Here is a 14019-nt window from a genome sequence, read left to right as displayed (position 1 = left end):
GCGCTCCTGTGGGTCTGCACCCTTTACTGGGGCCAACCCCTGGGTACACCCCTGCTGCTTTTCAGTCAACAGAAAGGGAAGGATTGGTCTCATTGTTTCCCAGAGTTGGGAGCTGGGGGCAGAGAGCTCATTGACCTGTGCAAGGCCCCACAAGCTCTTCTGTCCCATTCATTCACTGTTTTTGCTAGGCACCCAAAATGTGAATGTGAACACGTTACCCTATTCCAGGGCTCAAACTCCTGTCTTTTGCTATGTCTGTGGCTTCCTTTGTCTGGCCCCTTCCTTTTTACTACTGACCCCTCCTGGGTGTGTCTTGAACCCTCATCCAAGAGGGCTGCTTATGGTCTTTGCAGGCATTCTGCTCAGATAAATTGCCTTAATGCTGTGCTACAAAACTGTGACTGTTAACAGATAAGGGCATTGGAACCCCTTCCTGAAGGAGCTGGCAGAATGAGGTGGTGCAGGGATTCCTCCCCTGTGGTCACGAGTTCAATTGGATCACTGGACTTCCAGTGGAGCAGTCCAGTTGGTAGCTTTGGCAGCGTTTTCAAGGAGATTGAGGGATGTATTCCCTTTTTAGTTTCTGCATTTTCTGATCTCCTTGGGCTATGTACATATCATGCAGCAGCATATCTACCCCCCCCTCCCGCCGCCACACACACACCAGCACATAACTGGTGTGTAGAATTGCTCTCTAAAAGCTCTCTGTAGCTAATAGCAGCTTTTAGAATTAACATTTACTTTCACTTTAAGAAGCTAATTCAAGGTTTTAATGCCACAAATGCATTCCATTTTCAGAATAAAAAACCAGGAACTAAAAGCATGCTTGGGCATGGGTTAATGTTTTCTGAAAGCTATGATCAGCTGTCATTTTCATTTCTAAATCCCTATGTGCATAGCACAGTGGCAAATATATTTTTGCATGCTCCATTGGAATGCTTCGTCTTGCACAATTATTGTTCATTCCAGTGAGAGATGCATACACAGTAATAGTCCAGTAGAAATTTGCAGAAGCACACAACAGGCAAATAGCAAAAGGGAATGTTGTTTGAAACTGAGTGAAGACTTTTTAAGAATGTGTTGCAAACCAGCATTGCCCACTGGAATGCAGAACTTGGACCTGGGCATAAAACTATACTCAGTCATGAATTCACTGAGTAATCAAGGAAGATGACACATTCTCAGTTTTACTTCCCCTTCAAGAGAGATACATTATCTTCTCTTCCAAGTATGGGAATTCAAATAAACAGAGTACAAAGGAATGAAGAACTGGCCTCTCTCCACAATGAAAGGAATGCTGAAGACAGTAGCTCATGTGAACCACTGCTACATATTGAATACTTTTTTTCAAACAGATTTAATAAACCGAGAGGAATTTTAAGTAGAAGGGAAAGAAAAATGGGATGCAAAGGTTAACATGTTTGTTGTAGCTTTTTACTCAGTTCCATTAATGCTAAGCATGCCCGATGAAATTAGTAGATATTTTTCATAATGGGTTTTGGAAGTAATGGAAATACTCTAGAGATTGGGATAATGGACTATATTGATTATTTGGGATACATGAATAAATTAAAAGCTGGTTTTCTTCCTTTTTTGTTCCTTGTAATATGAGAAAATATATACAGCTGGGTAACTTTCGAAAGTTGTTGTGACACATAGACGTTCAGAAGACAGAATCAGTACTAGCTGTTATATAACTCATATTTATGAGTTAATTTTATGCTATAAGGGAATCTGAAATGCAGTGTTGACCTAAATTATACTAGCATTTTGTATTGTAGACTTCCCCTCAGTACTCCACATTTGCTCTGAGCCTATGCAACACAAGGTCTAATGGAGCTTTCAACACGCCATAATGCATGAACTAGTAGAAAAAATATGTACCGCAAACATGTTTATTAGCAATAAGAGAAACTGGTATTTTCAAAATCTTAGTTTCTTAATAGTTTACTCATTAAATCTTGTTCCTCTAAAATGTAGCATTCTTGCACACATAAGAAGTGACCTTTTCTGCCTAATTGCTGCCAATAGCATTTTCTGCTTTCTGCTCCCATTTTGGAGAAGAATAATCCCATGGCTTTCTGTTCTCAGTAAACCCATAAAGTTTCCGCAGGGCTACACGAGCAGCCTCTTCTTCAGCTGCTAATATTGTTTCAGCAGTACCTTCTGCCAGAAGCTTCTTATCACTGAAAAAGAGGAAATACTTTTATGAGAAGTCATAATTAATTAATACTGTGCATATAGATAAAGGTAAATGACCCCTGGATGGTTAAGTCCAGTCAAAGGCGACTATGGGGTTGCGGCCCTCATCTCACTTTCAGGCCAAGGGAGCCAGCGTTTGTCCACAGACAGCTTTCTGGGTCATGTGGCCAGCATAACTAAACTGCTTCTGGTGCAACAGAACACCGTGATGGAAGCCAGAGTGCACAGAAACTCCATTTACTGTGTATATATGACAATATAGAAGGAAATAACAATACTGTCTTCATTTTTCCTAAGTTGTATGTTCAAGTCCCTATGGGCCATGTGATAAATATTCACAGGCAATTTTAATTCACTGAGCCTCAACTTACATGCTGAGTAACAAGATCTAACAAATTCAGAATGAAGTCCAGTTAAGTACTTGGCAGGAAATAAACAACAGTCATGTTTATACAACCAAGAATTGAATTTGTAAGATTACTCCAAGCATTAAGAGAAGACAAGGAGATAGGAATAAACTATAAAACAGTAGTGATAACAAAGCAAATAGTAGGACTAAGATAAAGTCAAGACAAAAGCTTGGTTATGTAATTAAATTATCTCCTCCTCCCTTTTAAAGATTAAAAATACATCAGACTAAATCTGAGGCATTCACAGCAACCTAACATTTTGACATTACAATTTCTGTACTGACATTTCAAAGAAGTGAACAGTGAATCAGGCTAAAGAATGCCAGACAAGTCTCCTCCTGTCAGAACAGTCTGACACACATTTCTTGTACAACTGCCAAGCTGAAAGATTTATTGGTACACTGATACCTATCGTTTTTTTATGAGTGGAAACTAACAGAATCATGTAGCTTCTTTATAAGATGCATCTCACACCTTAGCAAAAAATATGTGACTAGATAAAGAGCCAGTTCTGATTATCTCACCAACTAAATGGGGTAGAAGTACCTGCTAGGAGTGCCAATGCCACACCACAGGCCCTAGCAGATCTAATTGTGAGGGCATCACATTTGACTCACCAATATGCCATGGTTGATTCCCAGATTACATTGATTGCATGGTCAGGGCTTAGGCTGTGATATATTTCATGCACTGATTCAAATGCAATATCCACACATACAACCTGTGGGCCTAGAGGCAGGACAGGTATGATCTCACCATACACAGCCAGTAAGGTCATTCAAACCAGTCTCGTCTTACTAACCAATACAATCCAACGAAGTACAAGGGCAGTACAGTGCTAGCTCCTGACTGTCGAGTTAGTCTTGGTTCTGGAGCAGACACATTCCTCTTGGCCAGTTCCTCCAGCAGCAAGCCCATTGGGTTCATAACATTCCACATCTCAAACAGATCTTTTCCTATCATTTGAGGAATAAAGAAGTCCTGAATATAAAAATGGAAAATTTTCAGATGTCAATTCACTTTGATTCCTGGTAGTATTTTTAATTGATAATGATTGTTACAAAGAACCATGGTTATAAATGTCTCGTTAATTCTAATTGTTCAAAGACAGAAGAACTTGATAGCCAACAGGCTGGGAGTAATACAGAGCACAGATTATAATAATTAAAAATAAATCTTAAGAAATAAAAACATACAATCCTTTAAAGTCAAACAGAACTGTTAAGGATTAAGTGGCTATGGGTTGTATCCAATGTTAATCATATTCTGAGTAGATCCACTAAAATTAATGAACACATGACTAGCTTGCTCTGAGTAAAACCTAGTTGGATACAAAGGCTAACTGATGATACATCATGCTGTTTATGATGAACTAAGTATGCCTCTCTCAAGACACTGCACAATCAAGGACATTTTTATTTGCATATTAATAGGAAAAGGTTTATTGTAGATTAATGCAGCTGAAAACATGTTGCATCCCTCTTTGGGGGACACAGAAAGCTAGTCATTACAATTTGGTGCCTGTTCCCACCAACAGGCCTGCATGCAGATACAGTGGTACCTCGGGTTAAGGTTACAGACGCTTCAGGTTACAGACTCCACTAACCCAGAAATAGTACCTCGTTAAGAACTTTGCTTCAGGATGAGAACAAAAATTGCGTGGTGGCAGCGGGAGGCCCCATTACCTTGGCTAAAGTGGTACCTCAGGTTAAGAACAGTTTCAGGTTAAGAACGGACCTCCAGAACGAATTAAGTTCTTAACCCGACGTACCACTGTAAAGACATCAAACACACAAGACAGCCTGCTAGTTATATCACATGTTCTCTGAAATCACCCACTAAAAGGACAGAGGTAGTTAAGCTAGTGGTCTTTCTGACCCCTGAAGGCAGTGCAAAGACCCAACCACATATTTGTGAAGTGCCTTGCCCCGAACTCAGGTCAGAGCCCTATTTATTGCAGCAGTCAAACATGTGCGTGCTGTAAGCAGACTAATGAACAATGGCATAACACTATGATCATGCTACTGATATAGCTGGATATGCATGCTTTGTAATTAGCAGTGGGAGCTCTCCAGTTTTCAGATGCCTGTATTAAAATGTACATATGCAGGCCTTTGTCTCTTTCAAACCTTAATGCTTCATTTAACATTTTTAAAATAATACATTGTAAAATCCCTGTTAGTATTTTGTATAATCCAGTTCTCAAAAGCAACTTAGAGTGATATCAATGCATGAAAGCACCATGCCAAAAGAAGACTGGGTCATAGAGGTCAAAACACTGTACCTGAATTATTATTAATATTGTTATTAATTAAATTTGTATATCCGTAGATCTCGGGGCAGTTCCCAACTACAGCTTGGGTACTACAGTAATATATAATGTAATATAGGATCTATTTTCTAGGTGCAACATTGGTTTTCTTGGGCACAATTTACAAACACTCCTGCCATAAGCTGCTTGAAGCATTGTTTCTACTTCAATCACACACATGGAGTTAAAACTAAGAGGATGGTTGTAGATTACACACTATATGCTTGGGCAGCAGAATGCAATTTATCATTCCTTTAAGTGTTACGACAGAGTGCACTGTAGTCCTGGATGGGTGCCAAAGAACTATTAATTATGCTATACATAACGTTATAATGCACAATAACTTACCCTCACGAAGATCTCTGTTCTCTGAGAGCCACTGCTTTGAAGCAATGCTCCTATTACAGCAAAGAAAGTCTGCTGAAGCACATTAGGTGGCACAGGAAATTCTGCGCAAAGTGTGAAGTCTTGCAGAGACAGGTTTCTGGCCAAATAAGACACTAATTCCTCACTGGTAAGAAAGTTAACAAGTGCCTCAATGCCAGCATGTGGAATTTTTGGATAGGCTTCTTCCAAGCATTGTGTGAGGTAAGATCGTGAAAAAGAGACACCCTTCAGAGAAAGTTCTTCATTATCCTTGAGATTAAGGGCAATTGCTTCTTTGTCTAGTCCCAGCTCTTGGCGTCTCGACTCTTCTTGTTTAATATAACAATGGTTAACAAATGCAGTTTTGAGGAATTCCAATGAAAATTTCTCATGTAACCGGTGGCTAAAGGCCTGTAATTCTGCATGGTAATCCCAGTTAGGTTTCTCAGAGCTAAATAATGACAAAAGCAAGAAAACAATAATGATAGGCATTTGAATGGGATGGAGAACCTGTGGCCCTGCTATGTTGTCGGATTACAACCCTCATTATCCATGACTATTGGCCATGCCAGCTGGGGCTGATGGAGTCAAACCACAGATTGTCCATCCCAACTCTAGCCGATCATTCTGAACTAGATTTTACAAAACAAATATTACATTCCCAATTGTTCCATGTTTTGTTTCTGACAGTTTAGGAAAACCTTGAGTGCAAGAATACAAAGCTTAATAATGCATTATGCACAACAGGACAAGTTATTTGCTGTTAGCTTAAGCATTTTGGGAAGAGAGAATCTGATGAACTCCGAATGGTATTACCCATAGTCCTGTAATTTCAGTGGCTCTACTCTTATTATTACTTAGTTGAATATCACCCACTATCTTTAATTACACAAGCTTTAATTTACTGTACATTAATTTATGCAAGGGTAAACTATCTAATGTTGAACAAAGTGGCAAAAAGGCAGGCATAAAATTCATGTAGAAATCAAATGCTTCAGTATGGTTTGCACATCCTGCTAAACCAAAGTGAAACTATTGTTTATAAGGCCATCGTTTATTAAACAAGCACAAGTCACCCCACATACAATCGAACAGATCTTGGCTTGTTTCATGAGGTAGGCTTGTTTAACTCCTGCCTACTCTGCATTCCCTGTCAGACATCCGAAAAGCCTTTGCAGTGTCATACTGCTGGAGTTGCCTCACTATGACACCATGCCTCTTCCCACAGATCAAGAATGAAAAAACCCTCTCAAAGTAAAAAATATGGTGTTTCTTAACCTTTCCCTTCTATCACTCTGCTCTACTTTGCATCCTTACTTTCAATGTAAGTGAATGATTAATTGCTTTATCAGAAATAATTGACTTTTAGTCCACAATGGGAGAAATCCATGTATTTTTCACTATGGTCAATAGTTACTTACAAACTAAAATTAGGAACACGTGTTGCAAGTAAGTCCAGCTTAGCCAGTTGATAAGTATGCCATTTGAAGGGCTGACTACAAATTTTTCAATTAAGTCACTTTTTATAGATTATACTCAATTCCAGTTTTACCTATCCCCTCATTATAGCATTTTGTACTGTGATGATTTATGGCTTTTTTATTCTATATTGTGATGAGCTATGGTTTTGATTGACTGAAAAACCTGTCATCTCAACTCAAGTTGATATTCCATGCATCTGATTATAAGTTTTCTCTGGTCTCCAAAAACTGATGTCATGGGGCAGGAGCCACCTTGAAGTCTTTGTGGATGCAGAGGCAATACATACAGTACACACTATTACATGAGCGTAGCCAGCAGTGGGGAGGGGCAGCTGCACCCCCTCCAACTAAATAAATAGACTTAACTGACCAATTGTGTTGCAGATAACTCAGTTTTGCCGCCACCCAATAAATCCCAGTTACACCAATGCACTCTTATACGTATGGGGAGCCTCTCATTTCAGACACTACAACAGCCCTCCTTCCCTTCCATTTTTTTTAACCAACCAGTATCAGGCTGACACTTCCCCCAGAGCTATTCTTATTTAGATTCTTATTTAAATAAGGCATTCTTATCTAGGCAAGCCTATCCACACGTTTAGAAAAAAATGCATGAGTTTTAATTTACGTTATCATGCTTTTTAACTTCCTGTATGTTTAAAATTACGGCTGTGGAGGTTTTAGCGATATAACCTTATTATTTTTTCGTAAGCAGCCTTGAGGCTTCTCTCCCCACCCCACCCCCTACAATCAAGTTGTAAATTATTATTTTAAATGAAATTAATTAATTAAAATAAATAAAAATAAATACTCCACGACTGACCGCGGCAACCCGTCTCTTTCGCCAGCCCACCTCCTCAAAAGAAGGCACATGCCCGGGAAAGAGATAAGACGGGGCTGTTTGAAACAGCCTGTTAAGGGGGGGGGGCAGAGACAAAAACCCTGCCATTCCCACGTTCCTTTCCAGAGTTTCTGACACGCATCCCGCCAAAGAAACCCTTTCGGCTCCTGATTTCTCCTCAATCCCAGAAGCAAGCGAAGGCAGCTGCCCTACTCGGCGAGGGACGCTCGTTAGCCGACGGTCAAAGTGTGCACTGCCCTAGGGAAGGAGACGGGCGGGAAAGGCGAGCAGCCTGCGCCAGGCCCTCCGTCGTCCCCGCTCTTTCTAAGCCTCCGTCCTCCCAACAGGCAGGCATCCTCCTCCCCATCTCCTCTCTCACCGGCGCCTTGGGATCTCAAGCAGCCGCTGCTGCTCCACATACGCGCGGACCCAACGCTGCTTATCTCGGCGCGGCTGAGGGCGGAGCACGACGCGTCCCGGCGCGGCGGAGAGTAAGCGGTGGGAGCCCTCAAGGAACAGAGGCCGCAGCAGCGCGGACGCCATTTTCCATCGAAGGGAGGCAGGCAGGCAGGCAGGAAAGGAGAGGGGGACCAGGTGCACCGGCCGCCCCGCCGTCCGGAAACAAGCCCCGCTTCGTTTTCTGTTCCGGCCAAGTTCGGGACTGGGTTCCCCCCCCCCCCCCAGCTGTAGAAAGGTGAATGAGAGAAGTGTAGGGCAGATTTCGCCCTGCGAACAGGTGAAGGCGAATGACGTGTAAATGACGTGTGGCCACGGTGGTCCCCATCTGGACAGGGATAGCCAGTGTTCCAGATGTTCTGGTAACCTCTAGGTTGGATCCACGGCTGGATTTAGGTTTGATGAGGCCTTAAGCTACTGAAGGTAATGGGGCCCTTTATATGTCCAGCTGTCCTTTGTCAACAACAAATTGTCGCTGTTTTTTGTGTTGAATATATGGTATATGGTAATTTATGGACCTAATAGGTATCTAAAGCCATTTGCACATGCATAATGTAGGCACCCTACATATAGAAATGAGAAAACCAGTGATATTTTAGGGAGCAGGCTAGCAGACGGGGCCCATTACTTACATCAGGGGTCAGCAAACCTACCGCACCTTGCTCAGGGCCAGTGTCTCCAGTGCCAATCATGGGGCGGGGGAGCACGCACCCATACGCATGCACACACACTATTCCCCCCCCCCATTTTTATTGCATAGTTTTATTTTACAAGAAAATTCAAATTAACGAACACACACACACACTATTTCTGGTGCACTTCCAGGTCGGAGGAGCACCGGAAATAGCTTGTGTGCATGTGCACACGCCTCCTTCAACCCGGATGTGCACCGGAAATAATGCTTGCGCATGCGCACAAGCTATTTCCGGTGCTCCTTCGACCCGGAGGTGGGTAGCTGCACAGCGCAGCGCTGGTAAGAGCAGGCGGTGGGGGTTGCCACATGCCGGATAAACAAATCCCTCGGGCCTTATCTGGCTCGCGGCCCTTAGTTTGGGAATCCCTGACTTACATCATAGGAGCCTACACAACACAAAACACTTGCTGTATGTAGGTTTTATTTTATTTGTTTTTTATCTTATATTTTGGAAATGTACATCCAGTTTCCTTTTCCTTTGTTTTTTTTGGGGGGGCCAAGAGATTGGGGCCCTAAGCTATAGCTTGTTTAGCTTATACGTAAATCCGGCACTGGTTGGATCACTGAAGGTGGTTTGGAAACTTCAGCTGGTGCAGAATTCAAGTGGCCAAGTTGCTCAGCGGGGCAAGAGAGTTTGAGTATATTTCACCGATCCTGGCTTGACAGCACTGGCTGCCAGTTAGTTCCCGGCCCAATTCAAAGTGCTGGTTTTGACCAATAAAATCTTATATGGCTCAGGGCTGCAATATTTCAAGGATTGCCTCTCTCCATATGATCCAACCTGGACCCTAAGAACATCTTCTGAGGCACTTGTTCATGTGCCTCCTCAAGAGGTCCGGAGAAGGTTGATTAACGTTCTATGGCCTTTTAAATGTGCTTGTGTTTTATTGATTTTTTCTTGTTTCACTATGTATTTTGTGTTCTCGTTTTGTGTTCTTATGTTGTGAATTGCCATGTGATCTTCAGATGAAGGGTGATACAGAGAAAGAGGCCAGAAATCTGGGCTTAAACTGGGCAGTTCCAGATTTATAATCCTTGCTCAGCCATAAATTTATTGGGTGGTCTTCAGACTGTCCTTATCTGTCAGCCCGGCCTACATCACTGGGTTCCAGTGAGGACTGACAAAAAAAACACACACACTGTGATCTTCAGATGAAAAGCAGTATACAAATTTAATACACCACAGAGCCTAGGGCTTGCCGATCAGAAGGTCAGCTCCCGTTGCTCGGTCCCTGCTCCTGCCAACCTAGCAGTTCGAAAGCACATCAAAGTGCAAATAGATAAATAGGTACCGCTCTGGCGGGAAAGTAAACGATGTTTCCGTGAGCTGCTCTGGTTCGCCAGAATGACCCGGAAGCTGTACGCCGGCTCCCTCATACAATAAAGCAAGATGAGCGCCGCAACCCCAGAGTCGTTCATGACTGGACCTAATGGTCAGGGGTCCCTTTACCTTTACCAACTCTTTAGCAATGCAATCCTATATATGTCTTCTCAGAAGTAAACCGGGTATGAGAGTATAGTAGCGGTCCCCCAACTAAGGCCCGGGGGCCGGATGCAGCCCAATCGGCTTCTAAATGCGGCCCGCGGGTGGTCCGGGAATCAGCGTGTTTTTACATGAGTAGAATGTGTCCTTTTATTTAAAATGCATCTCAGGGTTATTTGTGGGGCCTGCCTAGTGTTTTTACATGAGCAGAATGTGTGCTTTTATTTAAAATGCATCTCTGGGTTACTTGTGGGGCATAGGAAATCGTTCATTTTTTTTTCCAAAATATACTCCCCCCACAAGGTCTGAGGGACAGTGGACCGGCCCCCGGCTGAAAAAGTTTGCTGACCCCTGGAGTATAGGATTGCTGCCTCAATGAGATTTCTCTGAGATGGAAACTTACACTATAAAACTCATGGAGGTAAGCTCTGATGTAGCTACTTCTTGAGACCAGAGCACCCATGGGAGCTCCTCGTCAAGTTAACTATTTCCCCTTCCATTTTCCTGCCAAAAAAACCTGCGGGTATTTGCAGATTTTAATTTTTAAAATACCAGGGCTATTTGCAGAGATATTAAATGGGGAAATATATCATTTTGGGGGCAAGGTAGTTTGAGATGGCTATGGTGGTGCAGTTGCAAGCATTCTGGGAGGAAGCAGACCCAGGTTCCAGACTTAAATCGGCCTTAGTTCCCCTGATAATTACCTTTGGACAGAGGGAGAACAGTCCTGCTGCTTCTGCTCAATCTCTCATCAGTTCTTGATATCACCGAACCTGGTATCCTCCTGGACTGTCTATGGGGGAGATAGGTATTGCGGACACTGTTTTGCGGTGGTTCTGGTCTTATCTTCGAGGACCATTCCAGAGGATAGCATTGCATATCTTGTCTGTGATGCTATTTAACATCTGTAGGAAGTGATTAGATCTGGAGCACAGTGTAAATTGATATCACAACTATTTCTTTGTTAACATCTGAATTGGGAATGGCTGTGCAGGCCCTGGATTGGTGTCTGGGTGCTATTGCTCTCCAACTTGAGTTTTAATTGAACTCTTCTGGCCTTGTCATCACTATTACCTTGAGATTCTATTACCTACATCACTATTAACTCCCTGAGATTCTAGGCAAAGGCCTATCTTAAAAGGTGCTTCGTTTTAATCCCCAAACTCATGCTTTTGTTACTTTATAAGGGCTTCTAACAAATGAGTCAGCAACTTCTGAGAGTTCCCAAGTTTTTTTAAATGAAAAAGTTTGTTTTGATCAAAATACATTACGTTTGGGAATAAAATGTGCATCCAATTTGGCCAGGACAAATACCGGTAGTCATGGTTTTGGTTCTCCTCAGCCAAAGCAAGTAATTTACAAACATTGCAGAGTTCTGCAACAGTGCTCCCACAACTATCCTGAACAAAGCTTATTAACTCTTCTTCTTTTAGCCATAAGCAATGGCTTGGTTCAAACATCATGGTAAGCTAAACTTGTGGAGAGGCGCTTGCAGCTGCATTTATCCTCCTCAATCTTTCTTCCTCCTACCCCACACTGAGCTCAGTCAAATGTGTTGTCCAGGCCCAGGATTGTTAAGCTCTTTCGTCACCAGGCCAAGGGCTGCAGATGTTAACTGATCTGTCTTGCACACCACAGAGTAGCTGTATCATTACCGAGTTTAGTCACTAGGTAGCAATGGCTTTAACTCTGTGAGTGGAGTCAAGCAATTCCTGTCCTGTTATTACTGGAGAAATGTTGTAAGGTCTTGTCTAGCTTCCATGAAAAAGAATGGAACAAAAAATAGTGTGTGCTTCTTTCTCTGCTTCTTCCATGCACAACTCTCACTAGTGGTGAAATAGCTGAAAGTTCACATTATGGGCAGTTTCTCACTTCACACACTACCTGAAAAATGGGGTAGGGTGAACAAAGAAACAGCATGACTAAGTTGCAAAATTTTACTCCCACCTTTCCCTTCATTCTTAACTTTAAGACAGTGTTTTTCAACCTTTTTTGGGCAAAGGCACACTTGTTTCATGAAAAAAATCACGAGGCACACCACCATTAGAAAATGTTTAAAAAATTAACTCTGTGCCTATATTAACTATATATAAAGTAATTCTCTTGAATAGGAATCAGATAAACACAAAGAAAGTATTTTATAATTCTTGGACTTAAGAGCAGGGGTCCCCAAACTAAGACCCGGGGGCCGGATGTGGCCCAATCACCTTCTAAATGCTGCCCGCGGATGGTCCAGGAATCAGCGTGTTTTTACAGAATTGGAACCTGTCCTTTTATTTAAAATGCATCTCTGGGTTATTTGTGGGGCATAGGAATTTGTTCATATTTTTTTCAAAATATAGTCCAGCCCCAAGTAAGGTCTGAGGGACTCTAGTCTTGTACCTGAGTGACTTTTTGTGACAAAGACATGAGTGGAGAAGCTCCTGAGACATCCTGACATGATATAATTAACTGCCATGCCACACTTGAGAGCCCAGCCAATGTGGTGTTTCCCTTTTTTGTGATGATCTTGTGTACAATTCACGGCAGTGGTTGTCCACATACCTGTGCACGGCAGTGGTTGTCCACACCGTGCTGTCCCCCTGGGACCCTCACCATGGGCAGTGCCCTGGGACGCTTGACTTGCCCCCCCCCCAGCGGTGCACAGCATGTGTGCTGCTTAGGGTGCTGGAGCAGCTAGCTCCTCCTCTGGCAATTAGGCTTCCTTGGGTTTTTTTTTATTCCTCCCTCCCTGCTTTTATTTTGGGGGAGAACATAATAAAGAGCAGGATCACTTCTGGTGAAGTCTGTAAAACTTAAGAGTCTGAGCATCTCACAATAATTTATTTGGTTATAAAAACAAAAGCATGTGCTTCAAAAATATCCACTTCAGCCCCTGGTCTCCTTTAAGTAATGATCTTTAAAATGACAACAGTATGATGCAACATTGAACAAATTGGGCAGGTGTGTCCAAGCATCTCAGAACCACAGTTTTCAGTTAGGAAAATTAGTGATGTTTGTTTATAAGATTGTTAAGGCTCCAAAACTATAACGAATGACCAATGCATAAGGTTTGCACTGATGGACACAGAAAGCCCCAAGCCCCACCTCCAGCAGTGGGGCAGATCCATTGCTGCATCCAAAGTTATACTTTTGCTGGCCAGGACAAAAGGTGAGAGAATGGTTGTTGATTTGCCTGTTGCACTAGTTCAGGGCGGGTCAGAAACGCAAACCAGCCTGCGAGAAGCGCCCCTCATTCCGCCCTCCAGCGAAGCCCCAGGCCAAGCCCTTCCCGAAGGGAAGCTCCGCTAAGGCAGCCTCAGAAAGCGAGCCTGCTCCTTCCTCCTGCAGACTCGGGGACGACAGGGCTCCCTTCAGAAAACCGCTGCCGCCGCTCCAGCCTCCCTCTTGCCACCTTCAAACCTCTTCCCTCGCTTGACCACCAGAGCTGCCTCGTGCCCGCTACTTACCCGCCACGTCCCCTCAGGGCGCCGGCCGAGCAGCGCAGCCGAGCGAGGAGGTTGCGGGGGAGGCGGCGGCGGCAGCGAGACCAACTCGTCCTCCTTGCGCCGCCAAAATCTCACGCACGCGCATGCCACCAAGCGCCATCACCACACACGCCTTTGCGCCTTTATAGCACGTTGCCGGCCCCGCCCCTCACCCCGCGTTGGCCCATTTCCCAGTCACTTTAACGGGATCGCACTCCTATTGGGAAAGAAGCTGCAACCGGACTTCTTCTCCCTCCACTTAGGAGCAGCCCAAGTTCCCAAATCCGATTGGCCTCGGAACCCCACTC

The 14019-nt window shown here is 43.4% G+C and overlaps 1 protein-coding gene across 1 annotated transcript; it reads right to left on the bottom strand.

Annotated features, from left to right (window-relative positions):
• Positions 1-1412: 1412 nt before the first annotated feature.
• Positions 1413-8154, bottom strand: MRPL44 (mitochondrial ribosomal protein L44). The gene is made up of 4 exons (XM_033150298.1): positions 7991-8154; positions 5272-5740; positions 3415-3593; positions 1413-2186 (listed from the first exon to the last, which is right to left on the bottom strand). Exons 1-4 carry the CDS (start codon positions 8152-8154, stop codon positions 2015-2017), a joined length of 984 nt encoding a protein of 327 aa, XP_033006189.1. The 3' UTR covers positions 1413-2014.
• Between the last annotated feature and the right edge of the window lie 5865 nt (positions 8155-14019).

The sequence above is a fragment of the Lacerta agilis genome, chromosome 5 (assembly GCF_009819535.1).
Source record: "Lacerta agilis isolate rLacAgi1 chromosome 5, rLacAgi1.pri, whole genome shotgun sequence".
Lineage (NCBI taxonomy): Eukaryota > Metazoa > Chordata > Lepidosauria > Squamata > Lacertidae > Lacerta > Lacerta agilis.
This window is presented reverse-complemented; position numbering and strand designations above follow the sequence as displayed.

What these genes read in the sequence shown, in the direction of transcription:
- MRPL44 (XM_033150298.1), bottom strand. Translation starts at nt 8,154, where the DNA reads ATGGCGTCCGCGCTGCTGCGGCCTCTGTTCCTTGAGGGCTCCCACCGC. An exon ending in GAACAGAGATCTTCGTGAGG is followed by an intron (nt 3,594 to 5,271) that starts GTAAGTTATTGT and finishes TTTTATATTCAG; the next exon opens with GACTTCTTTATTCCTCAAAT. An exon ending in TACTTCGTTGGATTGTATTG is followed by an intron (nt 2,187 to 3,414) that starts GTTAGTAAGACG and finishes CCTCTTTTTCAG; the next exon opens with TGATAAGAAGCTTCTGGCAG.